The following is a 24,402-nucleotide window of genomic DNA, read 5'->3' as shown; positions in this document are numbered from 1 at the left end:
TCCCAATATTCAGCTGCTGATCCCGGAGGTTACTTTGTCACTGTCGCTGATTTTAGCCCAGATGTGGGGAATCTACTGCCCTCCAGATGTTGTTGGACTACATCTCCCATCATCCCTAAGCATTGACCATGCTGGCTGGAGCTGATGGGAGTTGGAGTCCACAGATTCTCCCTCTATCATCTGTGCAAAAGACCATAGTTCTCAGGATCTTTCATGGTAGTAGCTTCCACTGAAATGAGCAGAGCTAATTTCAGAGTAACTAAAATTAGGACAGGGAGTGATTTCATTGCACATTTTATTTCTGTGTTGTAACTTGCCCTTAGAGTGAGGTGGGCTAGAAATGATTCACTGCGCACCTAATGTATTTGACTGCATGCATGCATTTGCATACAAATTTTGTGTTGAGTGGTAACAGAAGATACTCACTTTGATGCTTGCTTTTCAAACCTCTATTTGCCTTCTCACATAAGCTTCAGGTAGTAACTCTCAAAGCACTTTGTCTGGGGGAGAGTTTTGAAGCAAAGCTGCTGTGTGCGGTTATAGAAACACATTTTGCAAGCGTTTGCATCCACTAATGGGGTTTCTTGTGTGTGTGAGAGAGGATGTATTAAATTCTAGGCCCAGGCTATCTGAAGGACCGTATTCTCTCATATGAACCTGCCTGGGATCTGAGATCTTGAAGGGAGGCTCTTCTCTCAGTTCCAACACCCTCACAGGTACCCTTGGTAGGGACACAGGAGAGGGCCTTCTTGGTGGCTGCCCCAGAATTTAGAACACCCTCTCTAAAGAAGCTAGACTTTGCTGTCCTTCCACTGGTGGGTGAAGACCGTTTTATTCCACCAGGACTTTGGGAACTGTTTGTTTGTTTTTAAGGAAAGAGCTTTTATAGTGATCTGCTGTTTTTATTCTACGTATTTTAATAGATTTGTTTTTGTTGTTTTACTTATTTTAATTACTTTTTTTTGCCATCCCTCCCTCCTTGGGCCAAAATAGACCTTGGCTTCAATGTGCACCTTCACTAAAAGCTAGCGCACATGCGTACATCTGTTATTCAGCCAAGGTTATCATCCAGAGAGTGTTGGGGAACCTGTGGTGGTTTAGATGTTGCTGGACTACAGCTCCCCACCATTCTTGTCCACTGGCTATGCTGGCTGATGGGAGACTCAGTGGCATAGCGTGGGTTGCCAGCACCTGGGGCTGGGGCGGAGGTGAACAGACAGAGTACGCATCTGCATTCAGCTCCCTAATGGTGTCCATGTCACCCAGGAGATTGCAGCCCCCATGCTATGACACTGATGGGAGTTGTAGTCCAACAACATCCAGCGTTCCTATTCCTGATGTACTCAGAAAATGAGTGCTTATCAGACTCCTAGAGGGCTCTTAGTTGGTCATATGCAATGGAAATTAAAAAGGAAGAGGAAGAAGAGTTTGGATTTGATATCCCGCCTTTCACTCCCCTTCAGGAGTCTCAAAGCGGCTAACATTCTCCTTTCCCTTCCTCCCCCACAACAAACACTCTGTGAGGTGAGTGAGGCTGAGAGACTTCAGAGAAGTGTGACTGGCCCAAGGTCACCCAGCAGCTGCATGTGGAGGAGCGGAGACGCGAACCCGGTTCCCCAGATTACGTGACTACCGCTCTTAACCACTACACCACACTGGCTAGCAGCCAGTGGGGGATATTGAGATATATTTGGGGGACATTTCTTCTTGAAATGTCCTTTTGACCCTATTGCACATCTCCACTCTGAGAGTAGAAGACAGAAGAAATTAGCACTAGGTGGTCATATTCATTAATGTCAATCTTAGGCTGATGAGAAGGGACTGTAATTCACTTGCTCATTTGGACCCAGCTGGGACCGTCCATTTCATTTCATGGAGGTCAAGCAATCAATAGCCCAGCAGGACGTTCCCCTGTTGCCATGACGAGATGAAACCTGTTTTGGGTAATTGCACTTTTCTTCCCTCTAGAGATGGATGAATCTGTCCGGTTCAATTTCTCTCCGTTTCTCATTTTTACGAGCCTTAAATTTAGTTCGCCATGTTTCTGCATCAGTTTGTGATTTATTTATTTTAAGTTGCCTTGAAAATCCATCAGCATTTAAATGCTATACAGTGGTACCTCTGGTTAAGAACTTAATTCGTTCCGGAGGTCCATTCTTAACCTGAAACTGTTCTTAACCTGAAGCACCACTTTAGCTAATGGGGCCTCCCACTGCCGCCACACCGCCACCACACGATTTCTGTTGTCATCCTGAAGCAAAGTAAGCTACTAAGGTACCTAAGGTACTATTTCTGGGTTAGTGGAGTCTGTAACCTGAAGCGTCTGTAACCTGAGGTACCACTCTCTCTCTCTCTCTCTCTCTCTCTCTCTCTCTCTGTGTGTGTGTGTGTGTATATATATATATATATATGCTTTCGTAGATTTTCACGGGTACAGGAATGCAGGTTTTGGTGTCTTCGGGTGTCTTCCCGTGTAAGAGTTGGGGTGTCTAGGCGACGTTTCGACGAGGTCTCACTCGTCATCTTCAGGCTGGTGCTTTCGGCTTCTTGTTACTGGAACAGAGCAGGATCTCAGTGTTTGAGTTCCTATAAATACTGTTGAGGGGGTGTGGTGTATAGCCTCCAACGTTCTGGGCAGAGAGGAAGTTCCCAGGTTAGTGTGCCTTTTCTTCTTTTGTTCCTTAATTACTTGAGGGATATCTTGAGTGATTTCTTGAGTGATATTCTGAGTACCACTTAGGTGGGTCATTAAGTGTGGATTAGTTGCTAAAGCTTTCGTGTCTTGACCTCTTGAGCTTGTGAAGAGTTTTTCTGAGAAGATGGCTGTACTGCACTTAGTTGTGCTCTGGCTTGGCTTTGTGTATAGGGGCGAGCTGTGGTTTTGTGCCCTGTGCCAGCCAGATCTGTGTAGGGATTGCAGGGGGGTGCAGCATCCGGAGGTGCCACTATGGTTTGGCTACTGGATGGTGTCTGTAATTTATCTGTGGAGAGGGTCTGGGTTTGGGTCTGGTGTGGTTGATTGGTGATGGCGTTCTGTGTGCCTCTGGTTCTGGTGTCAGTTTTTGTGGGGAGGGCTAATTTCCAGATGTCTGGTAGGCGGGACGTGTCGTCACGCTTGTTCATGTTGTGAGGGTGTTTCTCTATCTCGATGGCTTCCATGATTATTCTCTTGTGGTGATGTTCCATGTTAAAGAGCAATTTGGAATCTGCAAAATTAATTTCGTGTCCTGTTTCTTTCATGTGTTGGAAAAGAGAGGAAGTTTTTTCTTCTTTTTTGACGGCATTCTTGTGTTCTGCGATACGTGCATTTATTCGTCTGTTTGTTTGTCCAATGTACGTGGCTGGGCAGACTTTGCAGGGTATTTCATAGACCCCTTGGTTTTCCAACTGGATTTTATCTTTGGGGTTTCTGAGGATATTGGCTATTTTTTGGTTGGTGCAAAAGGCTGTTTTGATATTGTGTTTATGGAGGATTTTGCTAATTTTATCTGTAGTGCCCTTGATATAAGGAAGGAGGGCCATGCCATTGTTTTCTTCTGTGTCTTGGTTTTTGGGGGGTGTTTCTTTTTGGATTAGCTTCGTAACCCTGTTTTGCTGGTATCCATTGGCGATTAACACATTTGAGAGATTCTGTAACTCAGTTGTCAAGTGGTCTTTGTCAGCCAGGCGTTTGGTTCTGGAGATGAGAGTCTTGGCTACGGAGTTTATTTGTGCAGGGTGGTGGTGTGATTGTGCATGTAAGTAGCGGTTGGTGTGTGTTTTTTTCCGGTAGATAGTGTGTCCTAGGGAGCCATCAGGTTTTTTGTAGATTAGGACGTCAAGGAAGGGAAGTTGGTTGTTGGCTTCTATTTCCATAGTGAATTGTATTTTGGGGTGTAGGCTGTTGAGATGTGTGAGGAAGCTATCTAGTTTTTCTTTCCCGTGAGGCCAAATTACAAAGGTGTCGTCAACATATCTGAGCCAAAGTTTGGGTTTGTGTTCTGACTTGTCTAAAGCATTGGTTTCAAAGTGTTCCATGTACAAATTTGCGATGACCGGTGAGAGGGGTGATCCCATAGGTGCTCCTTCTATCTGTTTGTATCTTTGTCCATTGTGGATGAAGTACGTGTTGGTTAGGCAGTGGTTGGTCAGGTCCAGGATGTACAAAGATACAGGTCCACAATGGACAAAGATACAAACAGATAGAAGGAGCACCTATGGGACCACCCCTCTCACCGGTCATCGCAAATTTGTACATGGAACACTTTGAAACCAATGCTTTAGACAAGTCAGAACACAAACCCAAACTTTGGCTCAGATATGTTGACGACACCTTTGTAATTTGGCCTCACGGGAAAGAAAAACTAGATAGCTTCCTCACACATCTCAACAGCCTACACCCCAAAATACAATTCACTATGGAAATAGAAGCCAACAACCAACTTCCCTTCCTTGACGTCCTAATCTACAAAAAACCTGATGGCTCCCTAGGACACACTATCTACCGGAAAAAAACACACACCAACCGCTACTTACATGCACAATCACACCACCACCCTGCACAAATAAACTCCGTAGCCAAGACTCTCATCTCCAGAACCAAACGCCTGGCTGACAAAGACCACTTGACAACTGAGTTACAGAATCTCTCAAATGTGTTAATCGCCAATGGATACCAGCAAAACAGGGTTACGAAGCTAATCCAAAAAGAAACACCCCCCAAAAACCAAGACACAGAAGAAAACAATGGCATGGCCCTCCTTCCTTATATCAAGGGCACTACAGATAAAATTAGCAAAATCCTCCATAAACACAATATCAAAACAGCCTTTTGCACCAACCAAAAAATAGCCAATATCCTCAGAAACCCCAAAGATAAAATCCAGTTGGAAAACCAAGGGGTCTATGAAATACCCTGCAAAGTCTGCCCAGCCACGTACATTGGACAAACAAACAGACGAATAAATGCACGTATCGCAGAACACAAGAATGCCGTCAAAAAAGAAGAAAAAACTTCCTCTCTTTTCCAACACATGAAAGAAACAGGACACGAAATTAATTTTGCAGATTCCAAATTGCTCTTTAACATGGAACATCACCACAAGAGAATAATCATGGAAGCCATCGAGATAGAGAAACACCCTCACAACATGAACAAGCGTGACGACACGTCCCGCCTACCAGACATCTGGAAATTAGCCCTCCCCACAAAAACCGACACCAGAACCAGAGGCACACAGAACGCCATCACCAATCAACCACACCAGACCCAAACCCAGACCCTCTCCACAGATAAATTACAGACACCATCCAGTAGCCAAACCATAGTGGCACCTCCGGATGCTGCACCCCCCTGCAATCCCTACACAGATCTGGCTGGCACAGGGCACAAAACCACAGCTCGCCCCTATACACGAAGCCAAGCCAGAGCACAACTAAGTGCAGTACAGCCATCTTCTCAGAAAAACTCTTCACAAGCTCAAGAGGTCAAGACACGAAAGCTTTAGCAACTAATCCACACTTAATGACCCACCTAAGTGGTACTCAGAATATCACTCAAGAAATCACTCAAGATATCCCTCAAGTAATTAAGGAACAAAAGAAGAAAAGGCACACTAACCTGGGAACTTCCTCTCTGCCCAGAACGTTGGAGGCTATACACCACACCCCCTCAACAGTATTTATAGGAACTCAAACACTGAGATCCTGCTCTGTTCCAGTAACAAGAAGCCGAAAGCACCAGCCTGAAGATGACGAGTGAGACCTCGTCGAAACGTCGCCTAGACACCCCAACTCTTACACGGGAAGACACCCGAAGACACCAAAACCTGCATATATATATATATATATATATATATATATATATATATATCCCAATAAACACAATTTACAAGCAATTTCCCTTAAAATAATGCCTTTTTGGATGTTATTTCCACTAATATATGCATTTTTGTACATATTATTATGGTTGGTGAACTGCATTGTGAAATTTGGAGAAGTATGAATTTGCAAAAAACAAAACAAAACACCCCTGTGTTCCACCTATGGTTTGAGAAAGTGTGAATTAGGTAGGTTCAGATTAATAGGCAAAGTGAACGGAATTTGTCCCCTATCCCATTTTCCCTGCATAGGCTTTAATTCTGCTTGAAAACCCAGCGATTCATGAACATCAGCTACAAGAAGAACTGCAGCTCTGTGGGAGAATTCAAAAGGCCTCATTTTCAAATCCTGGCATCTCCAGGTCTGGCTGCAAATGTCCTCTCTCTGCCTGAAACCCTGGAGAGCTTCTGCCAGTCAAGTGTTCACAATGTACAACTAGATGGAGTAATGGTCTAATTCAGTATGATGCAGTTTCCTGTGTTTAATTGATTAATCAATTAATCAGCTATACACTGGAGACCTCATTGCTTTGCTCTCCATATTCCTCTCCCAGGGAAACAAAGGAACCTGCCTTATACCAAGCCACTCATTTTTTGTAAACCCAGCATTGTCAACTCTGACTGAGGGACACTCTCAGGTAGAGGTCTCTCCCACTACCTGCTGCCCAGTCCCCTTTAACTGCAGATCATAGAATAATTGTAGAGTTGGAAGCAACCCCGAGGGTCATCTTGAAAGACCTACATTGGCTCCCAGTACGTTTCCGAGCACAGTTCAAAGTGTTGGTGCTGACCTTTAAAGCCCTAAGCAGCCTCGGGCCAGTATATCTGAAAGAGCATCTCCACCCCCATCGTTCTGCCTGGACACTGAGGTCCAGCGCCAAGGGCCTTCTGGCGGTTCCCTCACTGTGAGAAGCCACGTTACAGGGAACTAGGCAGAGGGCCTTCTCAGTAGTGGCACCTGCCCTGTGGAACTCCCTCCCATCAGATGAAGAACAACTACCTGACTTTTAGAAGACATCTGAAGGCAGCCCTGTTTAGGGAAGTTTTTAATGTTTGATGTTTTGTAGTGTTTTTAATATTCTGTTGGGAGCCATCCAGAGTGGAAACCCAGCCAGATGGGCGGGGTATAAATAAATCATCATCATCATCATCATCATCATCTGGTCCAACCCCCTGCAATGCAGGTATCTTATGACCAATGTGAGTCTCGAACCCACGACCCTGAGATTCAGGGAATTTCTGCATGAAACTATATCAAGTCCTCCTGTGGCTTCCTCCCATAGATAGCCCCTCTATTCCATGAAAATATTTTATTTGCAAATGAAGGTGAAAAAGGGGTTGATTTCTTTAACTGGCATGGCTAAATACTTGACATGCGAATGTGCTGTGCCCCAACCCTTTGCTACGTTTGCCCTGTTGAAGAATTGGGCATAGATCTGTCTTGAAAAACGGGGTGCTTCATGTTTGGGATCACACAAGGTGAACTGCAATATACCTCTTCATCTTTGTCTTCTTCCTCCTCCAGTCACCTGAGCTGTGCAACACCCCCCCCCTTCCCACGTTTGAAAGACTAATAGGTTTCTAGCAAAGATTTAAAAAATCCAGCCCCAGGGAACTGCAGTTCTTCAGCCCACATAATCATGCAAATTTGGGTGGCTTGGTTGATTTTGCGAGTTGTCGTGTCCATGCCCCCCATTCAGGAAAACCGGAGATTGGGTTGTTGCTTCAGTAACAAAGCATCTCAGACTCGGAGCGTCTATAAAAATTGGAGGTCCCCCTCATTTCCGGCGCTCAGCCAGGCTCTGATCCAGAGAGGTGCTTCCATGCTCTTCCCCTTCTCTGGCGTAGTTTCGTTTGTGGTATGTAATCCATTGGTACAGTCAAATGCAACATTCCTCATTTTCCTAGAGTGGGCACAGCCAGCGGGACATCCAGTCAATGTAATTTCCTTTTCCACTGGTCTGCAGCATTCTGCCCCAGCGTGTGACCTGGGATGCCGAGTCACGCAGCCATTTTCTCAGTCTCTTGTCCAGTTTAGTTTTGTCTTTCTATTGTTGCTGCTCTCTTGCTGCCATGCTGCTCTTCTGCAGCCATTTTGTTATGTAATGTAATTTTGCTGTCTGCTGGTCCTCAGCCAGCAGCACATGAGTTCAGTCTCCATATGGGATTAACTCACACTCTGTTTATTATGTTTATTATGAGGCGCGGGTGGCGCTGTGGTCTAAACCACAGAGCCTAGGGCTTGCCGATCAGAAGGTCGGTGGTTCAAATCCCCGCGACAGGGTGAGCTCCCGTTGCTTGGTCCCTGCTCCTGCCAACCTTGCAGTTCGAAAGCACGTCAAAGTGCAAGTAGATAAATAGGTAGGAAGGTGAACGGCGTTTCTGTGTGCTGCTCTGGTTCGCCAGAAGCGGCTTAGTCATGCTGGCCACATGACCCGGAAGCTGTACGCCAGCTCCCTCGGCCAATAAAGTGAGATGAGTGCCACAACCCCAGAGTCGTCCGCGACTGAACCTAATGGTTAGGGGTCCCTTTACCTTTTCTGTTTATTATGTAACTACTGAGAAAAGCCTGCCTTTTAGGGATTTTATTGTGAATTGAAATGTGAGTAAACTTTTTGTTACTTTACTCAGAAAGCCTCTCTTGTCTTTACAGTGGTACCTCAGGTTACATACGCTTCAAGTTACAGACTCTGCTAACCCAGAAATAGTACCTCGGGTTAAGAACTTTGCTTAGGATGAGAACAGAAATGCTTGGTAGCAGCAGAAGTCCCCATTAGGTAAAGTGGTGCTTCAGGTTAAGAACAGTTTCAGGTTAAGAACGGACCTCCGGAACGAATTAAGTACGTAACCAGAGGTACCACGGTATTCTTTTGTTGTTCTTTAGTCATTTAGTCATGTCCGACTCTTCGTGACCCCATGGACCAGAGCACGCCAGGCACTCTTGTCTTCCACTGCCTCCCGCAGTTTGGTCAAACTCATGCTGCTAGCTTCGAGAACACTGTCCAACCATCTCGTCCTCTGTCGTCCCCTTCTCCTTGTGCCCTCCATCTTTCCCAGCATCAGGGTCTTTTCCAGGGAGTCTTCTCTTCTCATGAGGTAGGCAAAGTATTGGAGCCTCAGCTTCAGGATCTGTCCTTCCAGTGAGCACTCAGGGCTGATTTCCTTCAGAATGGAGAGGTTTGATCTTCTTGCAGTCCATGGGACTCTCAAGAGTCTCCTCCAGCACCATAATTCAAAAGCATCAATTCTTCAGCGATCAGCCTTCTTTATGTTCCAGCTCTCACTTCCATACATCACTACTTGGAAAACCATAACTTTAACTATACAGACCTTTGTGGGCAAGGTGATGTCTCTGCTTTTTATGATGCTCTCTAGGTTTGTCATTGCTTTTCTCCCAAGAAGCAGGTGTCTTCTTTTAAGAGGGATCAAAGGAGCCACCAGGAAATAATCTTAACTAAGAGATTCAAAAGAATCTGCAAACTAGCTTCCAGCTATCTTGAGGGGAATATGCTCTGCTACATCACTCACTAGCGTGAGTGAAGAAAGGGTAATATTTATTCAATATATCCTTTCCTACAATCCTTAACATTCCCACATCATGGACACTTCAGTGGCAGCCCTGAAACTCCTGCCTGGCTGGCCACCCTCTGCTCCTGTGGTCCAGTGGGAGATGAGGTAGGTCTGAAAGCTGAGCAGGCAGCTGTTATGGGGACCACAGTCCAGACTGCATCAGCAACAGTCAGATCCAACTGTTCTTTGGGGTCCCTGGCAATTTGGAGATCGGTGGAGCTTGTGTGTTTCTTTAGTTCCCCCTTTAAGGAGGCATCAGGTTCCAGGTCTGGGCAGGACTGAACCCTGACACGAGAGGAGAGGCACACTCTCTGTGAGTTACTAAAGACTTCTTTGCCAGTTCCGTTCAATGTGGAAGACTACTCTCTCCTAAACAATACGACACTTCACTTTCTGTGTGCCAGCCTGTCCAATGAGCTGAGCCTTGTGCAATGACCAAAATAAAATTTTAAAAATTGTAAATTAATACAGCATGTTGGCTTTTTTCAAACCCGCAACTTACTTGGTGATCAAAAGCCAACCCAATGCTAACTATTAAAGCCAAAACCAAATATTGACATCAGCGCTCATTTACTTCGAAGAAATACGTTGCGAAATGACTTCTTGCACAGACTTTTGACATTTGGGTATTCTAGGGATATATTTGCAAGCATTTCCTTTGGAGCATAAAATGCAGAAGGCTTCTAGACAAGTCAAGGGCTCCTTTCCCTTCACCTCATATGATTCTTCTTTGCCTTCTAAATAATGCCCATTATTTTGACAAGCAGCCGGCATGCAGGGAGGTCCCATTTATTTCTTTGTTTATGGAACGTTAAAAAATGCAGCTCTTGAAATAGCTGCTCTCAAGGCAGCGTACACACAGTGCATCGACAGCTGCTTGAAATTCAGATTCCAGCAACATAATTTTCCAGCTGATAGAGCCAGGGCCAGCCCAATACATTTTGCTGCCTGAGGCAAAGGGCAAGTTGGCTCCTCCCCATTCCGTGCTCAGAAGCCAAATGGACTGGCAGCTGAATCCTACTTTGCCACGGGCAATGGAATACCTTCCTCCATTGCACCTGAGGTCAGCAGGTAGCCTAGTTTAGGGGGTATATGGCAGGCTATATGCCATACACTGTGCTAATCTCTAGCAGCAGGGAATGGTCAGGGGCTCAGGAGGAAATGGGTGGGGTTGCTGGCCTCTGGTAGCTGATGCCTGAGGCAATTTCCTCACTCTGTCTAATGAGAGGGCCGGTTCTGGATAGAGCAGCCAATCCTATTGAGGCCCTAGTATTTTGGAATGAGCTAGCAACACAATTTCTCCTGAATGCAATTGGGTCCCTGCTATCCTAGAGTAGGGTTGCCATATTCCCAAAATTGTTGAGCTTTTTGGAGGGGGGGGGGTGGCTCAAAGTTGTAGAGCTTTACAGTGGAACCTTGTACCTTACAAATGCTTCGGGTTACGAGCTCCACTAACCCAGAAGTAGATGCTCCTGGTTGCAAACTTTGCCCCGGGGTGCGAGCAGAAGTCGCGCGCCGGTGGTGCGGCAGCGGCAGGAGGAGCCATTAGCGAAAGCGCGCCTCATGTTAAGAACAGTTTCGGGTTACACACAGATCTCTGGAATGAATTAATGGGTCTTTGGTCCTCCACGACCCTAGACTACACCTCCAGCGCCATGTGATGTCTTCTTCTCCAGAACGATTTCTCTGCCAAGGGCCACATTTCCTTGAGGGCAATATGTCAGGGGCTGCATGTGTGCCCTCCAACATTTCTCCAATGGAAACAGGGACATCTTATTCCATTATTATTATTATTATTATTATTATTATTATTATTATTATTATTATTATCCGCCCATCTGCATGGGTTGCCCATAATAATAATACATTTAAAAACCCCCACTTCCCTGTATAGGGCTGCCTTCAGATGGCTCGGGGGTCGGATAACTCCATAACCCCCCCCTCCAACATTTCTTGGATGAAAACAGGGACGCCCTAAGGAAAAGCAGGACATTCTGGGATCAAATCAGAAACCAAGACGGCTTCTGTAAATCATGGGCTGTCCCTGGAAAATAGGGAGACTTGGAGGGTTTAAACATGCTGACAGTAGGTCAGGAAAAATCCAAAACCAAATAGGGCTTGGTATTTTTTCCTGCAGGGACGCAGGTGGCGCTGTGGGTTAAACCACAGAGCCTAGGACTTGCCGATCAGAAGGTCGGTGGTTCAAATCCCCGCGACAGGGTGAGCTCCTGTTGCTCGGTCCCTGCTCCTGCCAACCTAGCAGTTCGAAAGCACGTCAAAGTGCAAGTAGATAAATAGGTACTGCTCCGGTGGGAAGGTAAACGGCGTTTCTGTGTGCTGCTCTGGTTCGCCAGAAGCGGCTTAGTCATGCTGGCCACATGACCCGGAAGCTGTATGCTGGCTCCCTCGGCCAATAAAGAGAGATGAGCGCCACAACCCCAGAGTCGTTCGCAACTGGACCTCCACGCATCTTTCCACACTTCCATCTGTTTTGGTTTCCTCCCCCCAAAAACATTTCCACCCTCCTCCCTTCTTTCTCTCCCCCCTGTCCCCGCACCTGCTTGAAATTAACCCATGCACAGCCCTCGGGCAGCACGCGACCCACCCCTGCACTAACGCATGACACCCCCACTGTGATGCAACCCCTGAGGTTGGCTGAGCGCTCTCTGCGCCTCCCATGTATTTGTAAGAAATAGTCTCCAGCCGTGCTTCAGCATGAGCCACTGAAACAACACCCCCAACTTTCTTTTTCTCGGCGTGTGCCTATTTTAGATACACCCACCAGCTGATTTGATATTTAAAGCACTGATCTGCAGGGGACGGGGAAGTGGTGGTGGTGGGGTGAGCCGAGGTGGCGGGGCGGTTTGGGACTTAACAATCAGATGCAGGGAAACGGGCATGCTATTTCGGAAACTGCCAAGTGCCAAATTGGAAGTGTTTGAGTCGTAAAGCGGGACCGTGAATGAAAGGCCCATTTAACGTGAACGCAAAGGAGGAGGTCTGCAGAAGGAGGCCATTGTTTTCCCCACGATACATGACATTTCGCTAATGCTAACTCTTTGAAATGCCAGTTTGAGGGTGGGGACGGAGACTCCTTGCTAAACAGCTGCTGGGGTGATGAGAGGCTAGAAGTCTCTGAGTCAGAGGGCCGAGGAAGGGCAAAGTCTGCAAGGAGCAAAGGTGCAAGGAGGCAGACTGAGCCATCATTACATATCTAACAGATTGAGGTTGAATCCTGACAAGACAGAAGTACTGTTTTGGGGGCACAGGGTGTGGGCGGGGTGTGGGGGACTCCCTGGTCCTGAATGGGGTAACTGTGCACCTGAAGCACCAGATGTGCAGCCTGGGAGTCATTTTGGACTCACAGCAGTCCATGGAGGCACAGGTTAATTCTGTGTCCAGGGTCTACCAGCTCCATCTGGTACGCAGGCTGAGACCCTACCTGCCCGCTGACTGTCTTGCCAGAGTGGTGCATGCTCTAGTTATCTCCTACTGCAATGCACTCTACGTGGGGCTACCTTAGAAGGTGACCCGGAAACCACAACTAATCCAGAATGTGGCAGCTAAACTGGTGACTGGGAGTGGCCGCCGAGACCACATAACACCAGTCGTGAAAGACCTACATTGGCTCCCAGTACATTTCTGAGCACGATTCAAAGTGTTGGTGCTGACCTTTAAAGCCCTAAACGGCCTCAGCCCAGTATACCTGAAGGAGCGTCTCCACCCCCATCGTTCAGCCCAGACACTGAGGTCTGGCTCCAAGGGCCTTCTGGCACTTCCCTCACTGCGAGAAGTGAGGTTACAGGGAAGCAGGCAGAGGACTTTCTTGGTAGTGGCGCCCACCCTGTGGAACGCCCTCCCATCAGATGTCAAGGAAATAAACAACTACCTGACTTTTAGAAGACACCTGAAGGCAGCCCTATTTAGGGAAGTTTTTAATGTTTGATGTTTTGTGGTGTTTTTAATAGTCTGTTGGGAGCCGCCCAGAGTGGCTGCGGTATAAATAATAATAAATTAATATTATTACAGTGGTACCTCAGGTTACAGACCCTGCTAACCCAAAAATAGTACTTCGGGTTAAGAACTTTGCTTCAGGATGAGAACAGAAATCGTGCTCCGGCGGCAGCAGGAGGCCCCATTAGTTAAAGTGGTACCTCAGGTTAAGAACAGTTTCAGGTTAAGAACGGACCTCCAGAATGAATTAAGTTCTTAACCCGAGGTACCACTGTATTAGGAAGAAATTTCTGACAGTAAGTGTTGTTCCATGGACTGCTCTCCACCGACGACAAAAAACAACAACAAGAAACCCAACAACAACAAGCGATCCGGGAAAGGAAGCCAAGCTCCTAGCTGCATGTGATCAAGCTGACTGATCTGCTGATTCAGTTTTGCCTTTGTGTTTTGATGTTGTCATGCGAGAGCCAGCCCCGCTGACAAACGCATTGTGGCATGCCAGCCTCGCGGGGAGAACAATCAGCAGTAAGGCTGGTGCTTTGGAACCTCGGTATCCGGAAAGGAAACCGAGAGCACAGCAAATCGGAAACAAATGCCGGAACATCGGGGGAGAGGGAATGTGCTTGGGGAAGGAAAAGATGGAACGGTGCAGGGCGAGTTTTCAGCCGTTGATCGCGGCTCCTTGTCCCCAAGGGCCTTGGGCAGTGGAAAGGGAATAATAATAATGATAATAATAATCAGTAATAGAGGGAGCAACAATAATAGCAACTTTCATGATGCATGGTGAGACTATAATGCAGAAAATAACCCTTGTTGATAAGAGGAAAAGCAGGGAGGACGAGCAGAAAGTGTTGCCAGATTATGGGTTGTATCAAGTGCTGCTATTCCGCTCATGCAAGAAAACACACACACACGAAGCAACTATATACAATATGGTGGAGATAACTCAGTTGCTTAGAGCAGTGTTTTTCAACCACTGTTCCGCGGCACACTAGTGTGCCGCGAGATGTTGCCTGGTGTGCCGTGGGAAAAATTGAAAAATTTGAAAGATTTTTTTTTTTAAAGTCAAATTTTCGCCCACTAGGCGGGCGCGGGACTGTGTCCACCCTATTTCCATCCATCCTGGGTGGGGATCAGATCGGATGGGATCGGAGGAGAGCGGACAGGCGGTCCGCTCTCATCCGATTCCCCATAGAGAGCAGCGGGGCTCTGACATCTCCCTCTCCGCACACAGTGCGGAGACGGAGCTGTCATCCGCCGGCTCAGCGGGGATCAGCGGATTGATCCCCGCTGAGCAGAGAACGGTCCGCAACGTTTGATTCCAGCCAGAATATCAGCTTTGTGTTCAGCCAAACAGGCCCAGGTTGCGCACTGAATAAAGTATTTTATAATTTTTCATATTTCTGTTAACTTACTATTTCATAAAAAGTAATTATAAAATACTTTCTTTGTGTTTATTTGATTCCTATTCAAGAGAATTACTTTATATATAGTCAATATAGGCACAGAGTTAAATTTTTTAACATTTTCTAATGGTGGTGTGCCTCGTGATTTTTTTCATGAAACAAGTGTGCCTTTGTGTAAAAAAGGTTGAAAAACACTGGGTTAGAGTGTGGTGCTGATAACACCAAGGTATCAGGTTCAATCCCGGTACGGGACAGTTCCATATTCCTTCATTGCAGGGAGTTGGATTAGATGAAACTTGGAGTTCCTTCCAGCTCTTTGATTCTATGAATTCCTTCCTTCTACCAGGTATAGGGAGCCTTTGGCCCTGCTGGTGTTTGCTGAACTACAACTCCCATCAGCCCTAGCAAGTATGGCCAATGGCCAGGAATGACGGGAGCCGTAGTTCAGATAAAAGGCTCCCACACCTGCTTCTATGAATATCCGAACCAAGGTTTCTGGAGGAACTATCAAGAGTACCTATGTTAACACGGGGGATTAGTTAATGAATATCTTAAGTACAGTAACATTCTCCGGAGCCTGGGCAGCTCACTCATTTTAATTAAAAAGAGAGAGAGGGAGCTAGTAATGTATTACTGTTCAACACACGAAGCCACGAAGGATATTGCAATAATTGGCAGGCTGAAAAGCAGCTGGTATATGAGGATTGTGCAGGAAAAACAACCAAGACAGCTCATCTAGCCATATTGCAAATATTTCAATATTTTCAGTCTCATTTATCGCCCATCTGTATCCGGGAAAGTATCCAGATCATACACCCCAAGCAATGAAACACCAATTAATGGCCTTGTTTGTTTGCTTTGATATAAAAGATTGCTGCTTCAGGACCTCAATGGGAGGAGAGTCACTTCTTGAGGACCAGATGTGATGGCTTAGCTCAGATATCGCATTCAAACAAGGTTAAGCGATACTTTTGGAGTGGTGTAAATAATTAGACAATAATATAGACAATAATTTGGACTGGTCATGTTGTGCAGGTGCCTGATGATCGTCTTCCAAAGCAACTACTCTATTCTGAACTTAAAAATGGAAAGCGTAATGCTGGTGGTCAACAAAAGAGGTTTAAAGAATCTCTCAAGGCAATTTTTAAAAAAATGTAGTATAAACACCGACAACTGGGAAACACTGGCCTGCGAGTGCTCCGATAGGAGAACAACGTTTACCAAAAGTGTCATGGGCTTTGAAGACTCTCGAACTCAGGATGCAAGGGAAAAACGTGCTAGGAGGAAGGCATGTTTGGCAAATCCACATTGTGATCAGCTCCTGCCCGGAAACCAATGTTCCAACTGTGGAAGGACGTTTGGATCCAGAATTGGCCTCTACAGTCACTTACGGACTCATTGTTAAAACCGTGTTTATGGAAGACAATCTTACTCGGCTACGAGTGATTGCCAAAGAAGAGAATTTGCGATCAGCTGGCGGACCAGAATAAAACTCATAGCATGAACTGGGTTTGCAAATGGTGGTTTGGGCTAGCTATGGGCCACACTTCCCATTAGTAGAGTGCGCTGGTTCAACATCCAGACCCTCCAAGTGCCCCTATTTTCCAGGGACAGTCCCATATTTACAGAAGCCATCCCAGTTTCTCATTTGATCCCAGAATGTCCTTAGGACGTCCCTATTTTGACAGGGGAATGTGTGTGTGTGGGGGGGGGGTATGGAGTTACGTAACCCCTGAGGCAAGGAGATAAGTAACTACACAACCTTTAGAAGACACCCGAAGGCAGCCCTGCATAAGGAAGTTCTTTAAACATAGAATCATAAAACCATAGACTTGGAAGGGACCCAATGGTCATCTAGTCCAGCCCCCTGCAATGCAGGAATCTCAGATAAAGCATCCATGACAGACGGCCATCCTACCTCCAATGTTTTATTGTGTTTTATATATACATATGTTGGAAGCAACCTAGAGTGGCTGGGGCAACCCAGTCAGATGGGCTGTGTATAATCATAACCATAATGGAATGGTTTTCCCAGTAGTGATGTATGGAAGTGAGAGCTGGACCATAAAGAAGGCCGATCGCCGAAGAATTGGTGCTTTTGAATTATGGTGCTGGAGGAGACTCTTGAGAGTCCCATGGACTGCAAGAAGATCAAAGCTATCCATTCGGAAGGAAATCAGCCCTGAGTGCTCACTGGAAGGACAGATCGTGAAGCTGAGGCTCCAAGACTTTGGCCACCTCATGAGAAGAGAAGACTCCCTGGAAAAGACCCTGGTGTTGGGAAAGATGGAGGGCACAAGGAGAAGGGGATGACAGAGGACGAGATGGTTGGACAGTGTTCTCGAAGCTACCAGCATGAGTTTGACCAAACTGCGGGAGGCAGTGGAAAACAGGAGTGCCTGGCATGCTGTGGTCCATGGGGTCACGAAGAGTCAGGCACAACTAAACGACTAAACAACAACAACAAAATTTTCATTGGAGAAATGTTGGAGGGTATGTACATCAACCTACATGACTCTCCCTAATCCTACACCCTGAGAAGCAAGGGGAATTTCCTGCCAGGCCAAAACACTCCAGGCGTACCAGCAGTACCAGTGAGTACCAGCGAGGGGTGTGTCCTTAGGAGAGCTCCGAATATCTGACCCAGAGGCCTAGAGGGCTGCATTCAGCCTGAGGCTGCTCACCCTTGGCTAGAGATACATTTTTCTCTGGCTGCCCAGCCCAGCAGAGAAGCAAACCCATACCTTCCAACATTCCACGGATGAAAATTGGGACGTGAGAGCACAGCACAAAAAAGGTGTGTCTTTTAGTGCCACCCAAGTCAGCTGGCTCACGTGAGAGTGTGACACCATTACAAGCTCCAGGGTCACCTGCAAGTGCCGATTCAACCTGGTGCATTTTGGGATCAAATCAGAAACCAGGACGACGACAACAACAACAACTTATTATTTATACCCCACACATCTGGCTGGGTTTCCCCAGCCACTCTGGGCAGCTCCCAACAGAATATCAGAAAGACAATAAAAGATCAAACATTAAAAACTTCCCTAAACAGGGCTGCTTTCAGATGTCTTCTAAAAGTCAGGTAGTAGTTTATTTCTTTGACATCTGATGGGAGGGAGTTCCACAGGGCGGGTGCCACTACCAAGAAGGCCCTCTGCCTTGTAGCTACACTTCTCACAGGGAGGGAACTGCCAGAAGGGCCTCGGAGCCGTACCTCAGTGTCTGGGTTGGACGATGGGGGTGGAGACGCTCCTTCAGGTATACTGGACTGAGGCCGTTTAGGGCTTTAAAGGTCAGCACCAACTTTGAATTGTGCTTGGAAATGTACTGGGATGGCTTCTGTAATTCCAGGAACGTCCTGTCAAAACAGGGAGTTGGAGGGTATGCTAACTCTCTGGTAAGGTAAAGGGACCCCTGACCATTAGGTCCAGTTGTGGACGACTCTGGGGTTGTGGTGCTCATCTCGCTTTATTGGCCGAGGGAGCCGGCATACAGCTTCCGGGCCATGTGGCCAGCATGACTAAGCCGTTTCTGGCGAACCAGAGCAGTGCACAGAAACACCGTTTACCTTCCCGCCGGGGAAATACCTTCCCGCCGGTATTTATCTACTTGCACTTTGACGTGCTTTTGAACTGCTAGGTTGGCAGGAGCAGGGACTGAGCAACGGGAGTACACCCCGTCGCGGGGATTCGAACCACCGACCTTCTGATCAGCAAGTCCTAAGCTATGTGGTTTAACCCACAGCACCACCAGCATCCCTTTTAACTCTGTGGTACGTTGTTTCTTTTTACCGTTCCATATGACAACAGGTTAAAGGTTTGTGGGTTTGATGCTAGGGGCAGAAGGTGCTGATTTTACATTTTGGCAATGGTTTTAGCTTTTAAAGGCCCCCTAACCTCAAACATCCTAACTTCACACTTGAATCCAGAGGAAATCCCATCACAACCTTGCAGTTCTTTTTCGTTTGTTGTTAGGGGGTGTCAGTTTGCGACGCCCACATTAAGCGGGTTGTTGCTCAAGTGACTTTCACCAAGCACACAACAGACTTTAAATCAAGACTCGGGGTGGGCACGCGCCATTCAGAGAATGAACACAAAAGCTTATTAAGGCTATGGTGGGCCGTTCTGCATTCTCCAAGGTTGGAAGGGGAGGAGAGAACAGGCTTGACAAACCTCCGTCTTGTGACATTCTCAAGAATGTTTCACATTGACTGTGTTCTGATAAGGAATGTGTACAATTTGCAAAGGTTTAATGAATGGGGCATTCTTACAGCAGCGAATTAAACTCGTGCCCTCCAACATTTATCCGATGAAAACAGGGATGTCCTATGCAATTATGATGGTGATTATGATGATGGTAATAATTTGAATATTTATACCCCACTCATCTGACTGAGTTGCCCCAGCCACTCTAGGTGGCTTCCAACATATATAAAAACACAATAAGACATTAAACATTAAAAAACAACAACTCCCCTATACAGGGCTGCTTTCAGATATCTTCTAAAGGTCGTATAGTTATTTATCTCCTTGGCTCTTTCATACTGAACTGCAAAACACACCATAGGGGAGTGGGGTTGTGTTTCCAAGCCAGTCATTATGCCTCAGCTTGCTGTCTGTAAAATGGGCATGATAATTAACAAATTTGCAGGGATTTAGGGAGACTTGTTAGGACTGCAAAGCACTTTTACAAGTCTAGTGGGATGTTTAAAAAAAGAAAGAAAAATGAACCAGCTTGGCTTTTCCCGTCCCCTTGTTTTCTTACCGGTTCCATAATGAATCCCTAGAGGAAAAGCTGGAAAGCCGGGAGGCTGAAGATCTCATGTCTCATCTGTCACCACAAGAACGTTACCTACACAAATAAGGGGAAAAAATAAAATAAGAGGGGCAAAGTAATTAAAAGGAAACAGAAGATATAAAGAAGAACAAACAAACAAGCACACATACAACGTACCCTTGTCAAATCTCCCCTTTTATAAATGAACAAGCAGGAACGGGACGGAAAGCGTCAGGAATGCAACTGCAACAGAAATCGCTGCCAAGCAGTTTGACATAAAAGTTACTCTGAAGCAAACAATTAGACTTGTTCCATTGTAGTTGACACAGCAATTTTCTTCTCAACATGGTAGCAATCGCTTAAATTATGACCGCTTCACACTTAAGAATGTATGAATGTATGAAGAAAAATGATGCCCTGAAGCGAGCGGGTTGGGGAATTACTACAGACTGAAGCTGTGTACACACTCCTGTTTAATGTGCATCTAGTGTGCTCCCACCACTGATTTGGTAAACAGGGCACCCAGGACATTGGCCACAATCCATATCTATCCTGTATCTACCTTGGCGTTTTTGATGAAATGCTGTGTTTCGATGCTTCCACTGTCAAAGCACCTTCGACCCCTGAGGGATAGCTTGGTTGGTAGTGCGTGCGCCTTTCAATCTCAAATTCATGGGTTCAAGCCCCACGTTATTATTATTATTATTATTATTATTATTATTATTATTATTTATTTTTTATACCCCGCCCATCTGGCTGGGTTTCCCCAGCCACCCTGGGCGGCTTCCAACAAAGTGTTAAAATACAGTGGTCTGTTAAATATTAAAAGCTTCCCTAAAGAGGGCTGCCTTCAGATGTGTTCTAAAAGTCTGGTAGTTGTTCTTCTCTTTGACATCTGGTGGGAGGGTGTTCCACAGAGCGGGTGCCACTACCGAGAAGGCCCTCTGCCTGGTTCCCTGTAACTTGGCTTCTTGCAGTGAGGGAACAGGCAGAAGGCCCTTGGCGCTGGACCTCAGTGTCCAGGCAGAACGATGGGGGTGGAGATGCTCCTTCAGGTATACTGGACTGAGGCCTTTTAGGGCTTTAAAGGTCAGCACCAACACTTGGAATTGCGCTTGGAAACGGGCAAAAGGTTCCTGCCTTGCAGGGAGTTGGACCAGATGATCCTCGGGGTCTCTTCCAACTCTACGATTCTATGACTCTAGACAGAGAGAAAGAACAACCTGGCTGAGCTTTATGCTGCTAAATATGTACACACAGCTTTTAGCTCCTAGAGACTGCCCAGCTGGACAATCATTCTGACTCCCCACGAACTGTAATTCTGTAAAGGAAGCTCAGGATTTCTAAAAGAAGCCATGATGTTGCAGAGCAGCGGTGGATAATCTTTGTGGGCTTCCAGGTGTTTGTTGAACTACAACTGCCATCAGCCAAAGCTGACATGGCCAGTGTCATGGATGATGGGAGTTGGAGTCCAACAAATATCTGGAGGGCCTCAGGTTCTCCATCCTTGTTTTAAAGACTCAGCAGGACCACACAGAAGGTTTTCTCATTCCTCTCGCCCTCTGTCCCCTCTCAAGTGTGTCATTTCCCTTTTCCCCTTTGTTTTTTTCTAATCACATTTATGTACAGCAGGCATGGCCAAACGTGGCCCTCCAGCTGTTTTGGGACTACAATTCCCACCATCCCTGACCACTGGTCCTGTTAGCTAGGGATGATGGGAGTTGTAGTCCCCAAACAGCTGGAGGGCCATGTTTGGCCATGTCTGATGTACAGTGTAATCCTTTGCGTGCCTTACTGAGTTCAATGAAGACTTAGTGCTACTGAGTTCAGTGGTTCCTACTGAGTGACCATACTCCCAGGTTGTTGTTGTTTAGTTGTTTAGTCGTGTCCGACTCTTCGTGACCCCATGGACCAGAGCACGCCAGGCACTCCTGTCTTCCACTGCCTCCCGCAGTTTGGTCAGACTCATGTTTGTAGCTTCGAGAACACTGTCCAACCCCAGATACTATTGCAGCAGTATTTACTGCCTCTGTCTGACAAATTTATACTCCACCTTTCTTTAAAGTGCTTTAAAATGAAAAAAACAAGTCAATGCAGAATACTAAAAATCAGATACCCATAAAACCAATGACAAATCTAAAAGTGTTGCATGTGTGTTTACTCAAAAGTAAGTCCCAATGTGTTCAATGGAGAATAGTCCCAGGAAAAGGTGTGTAGGATTGGTGCCTCTGGAAGCAACAAAAGGAGCCTTAAAAATGCAACAGTCTTTGCAGCCTGTCCAAAGTGAGCAGTGAGCAGGAGGCCTCCTTTGGCAGACTATTACGCAGCATGGGTGCCATGACTAAAAAGGCCCTGAGGACACACCATCTTTCTGAAAGTTGAAGGGACCTAATGCAGGACCTCAAATGATAAACAAAGCTGCCAGAAAAAGCTCCTTTGAAGGAAGACAATTCTTGAGATACTCTTGTCCCAGGCTGTTTATGGATTTAGAGGCCAAAACTAATACCTTGAACAAAGCCCAGAAACAATTTAGTGGTCGGCAACGTGGAAACAAAATCACTGTAATGTTATCCGATTGTCTGGCTCCGGTCAAAAGTCTGGCAGCTGCATTGTGCCACTAATTAAAGCTTTCAGATGGTCTTCAAAATCAGTCCCGAGATCAGTTGAGTACATTGCAGTAGTCTAACCTGAAAGTTCCTGAAACATAGATGACTGAGGCCCAGCAAACCACAGTTTGCCAGTTCTGGCGTCAGTGTTTTGTTTCCCAATCCTGAAACTGGAATTATGGTTTGAAGTGGGTTTACAGATGATAGTTTGGAAGCAGTGGTAGCCACAGAGTTGATAATGTGAGACCATAATTTGGCACAACGAGAACGAGTCCTGTGCTCATGTCATCCCTATACTCAATAAGTTCTACTCTCTCCTGGCATGATCTGATGAATTCGCTACTTCTGGGTTTGATGGTACATCTGAACTGGAAACTATGGTTTGCTCTAGTCTTCCAAACTATATTTGCGGCTGGCTTTCAATCAAGCCCAGCAGTTTTCTGGTTCAGTTGTAATGACAAACCTCTGGTTTGCAGCACACCAGGAACCAACTGTGAGAACACAGAGAGCCTGAGACTCCTAATCTTTGCTTTACAGAGTTGTAATAAAAAGGGATAAGTCAAGTTCTCCCATGCTGAGTTCTTTACAGAAAGGTTACAGTGCTAATAGGATACTTGAACATATTTCTGCATCTTTGTTGATTATCATAATTGTATGTTTCAAGGGAAAGGGTGGAGACTTTCACTTTAATTCAGCACTAAAAGACTTAGTTGGTTAAATCTATTCATCATAGATTGTAAAATGTGGATTTTAAAACACAGTTTTAATGAAATCCCCGGGGAAAGGGTGTTCAGTGCTAAAGGAATTATTACTGTTATTAAAAGCAATCCACTGACATCTCTTTGTTCAGGCAATGGATCTCAGGTGTTCCACCGAACAGATGCCTTCTCTGCGTTCTGCCGATAAAGGAGAAAACCATTATCTTCATCCGCTAATCTCTAGACATCCTCTGCATTGATGCCGTTCTTATAATTATTTTAATTGGATGAGTAAGCAATTAATTGGCTGTCTGGCAAGGCGTTCCGTCAGTTCAGAAGCTTTTAATTGGCTTGCAGCTTTATTCTCAAAATATAGGGCGCATTATTTAAGTGCTCAGTTACGCAATCAAAACTCGGAGGCTGTTATCCTGGAGGTCTTACTTCTAGATGAATCACCCATTTGTAGCAGGGTTGGGGAAATGTGAGGCCCTCCAGATGTTGCTGGACTACAGAACCCATCAGCCCTGGCTGCTGCTTATGCTGGCCAACAGATTGCTCTGATAGTAGAAGCAATGTAGCAGCTATTGGTAACCTTGCCCATCATGTTCCAGTCTTGTCCTTGGATGTTCTATATATATCATTTTTATTAAATTTTCTGAAATATACTCGGAGTCGAGTGTGGCTTTCATGCTCTTTATTCAGCTCATAGTGGTGAGGAGGAATGGAAGTTCCCTCGAAATGTCTGCTTTATATACATTATTTACACAATGGGCCCCATGTGATTGGCTAATTCCAGGATTCTCCTGTAGGCCAATCAGGTTGCGGATTCACTTCCACCTGGAGTTGGATTGGGTGGCTCCTGCGGACCAATCAGACTGCTGCATTCTGAATCCTATTGTTCTAGGACCAATCAGACTGCTGCGTTTTCCTCCAAACCAACCTCAATCTGAATTGAGGACGGTGCAAACAATCTAGTTGCCTTTCAAACCATTGTAAACAGCCCCACTCCTCATTCAGCTGTTGTTGGGGATCCTCTGCTCTCAATTTTCCTTCCTTCAGAACGGGAAATCTTCACCGGAAGGAATCTGAGTGATGCCAAAGGGATATTTTATGAAGATTTCTGCACACCATCCCTCAAACCTCAGACAGGCAAATTCTTTCTTCCCCTTACAGTAGGACTGTGAAGTCGCCGACTCTTTTTTTGATTACCTTGTCCTCTGATTCACCCCTTGAGCCTGTGAGCAAATCAGAGGTTACCATGAGTTCAGAGACTGCTATCTTAGTAGAACTGGTTGCATCAATCGCCTATTCTTTGACATCTTCATAATCTGTAACTGCCTAGACATCTGGTCCAAGGCCTTATTCGAGTGTTTTATTCCTCTTCATTTAGCTGCAATGACCAAACATCTGTGTGGAATATTCAGGGACCCCTTTAGACTAGTGGTTTTTGATGGATGTGCCGTGCAACGTGTTGTATTAGTGCGCTTGGTGGATTTATACTGGATCGTCCAAGCATCATTCTACCTTATTA

At 46.0% G+C, this 24,402-nt stretch overlaps 1 protein-coding gene across 4 annotated transcripts in view; it reads right to left on the bottom strand.

Moving 5' to 3' along the window:
- The window catches only part of ASAP1 (ArfGAP with SH3 domain, ankyrin repeat and PH domain 1), a 143,107-nt gene that overhangs the window by 96,884 nt on the left and 21,821 nt on the right, over positions 1 to 24,402 (bottom strand). For 3 of the 4 annotated variants that reach the window (XM_083516604.1, XM_083516601.1, XM_083516605.1), the window contains exon 2: positions 19,556 to 19,642. In XM_083516604.1, the coding sequence (XP_083372730.1) occupies positions 19,556 to 19,614 (59 nt within the window). In that variant the 5' untranslated portion in view covers positions 19,615 to 19,642. Of the gene's footprint in view, positions 1 to 19,555; positions 19,643 to 19,744; positions 19,813 to 24,402 lie in introns of those variants that run through there. The other variant, XM_083516602.1, reaches the window with a different exon arrangement.

This window comes from Podarcis liolepis (genome assembly GCF_965112155.1).
Source record: "Podarcis liolepis genome assembly, chromosome: 8".
In the NCBI taxonomy this organism is placed as follows: domain Eukaryota; kingdom Metazoa; phylum Chordata; class Lepidosauria; order Squamata; family Lacertidae; genus Podarcis; species Podarcis liolepis.
Note: the sequence above shows the minus strand (reverse complement) of the source record. Positions and strands in the feature narration are given on the sequence as shown.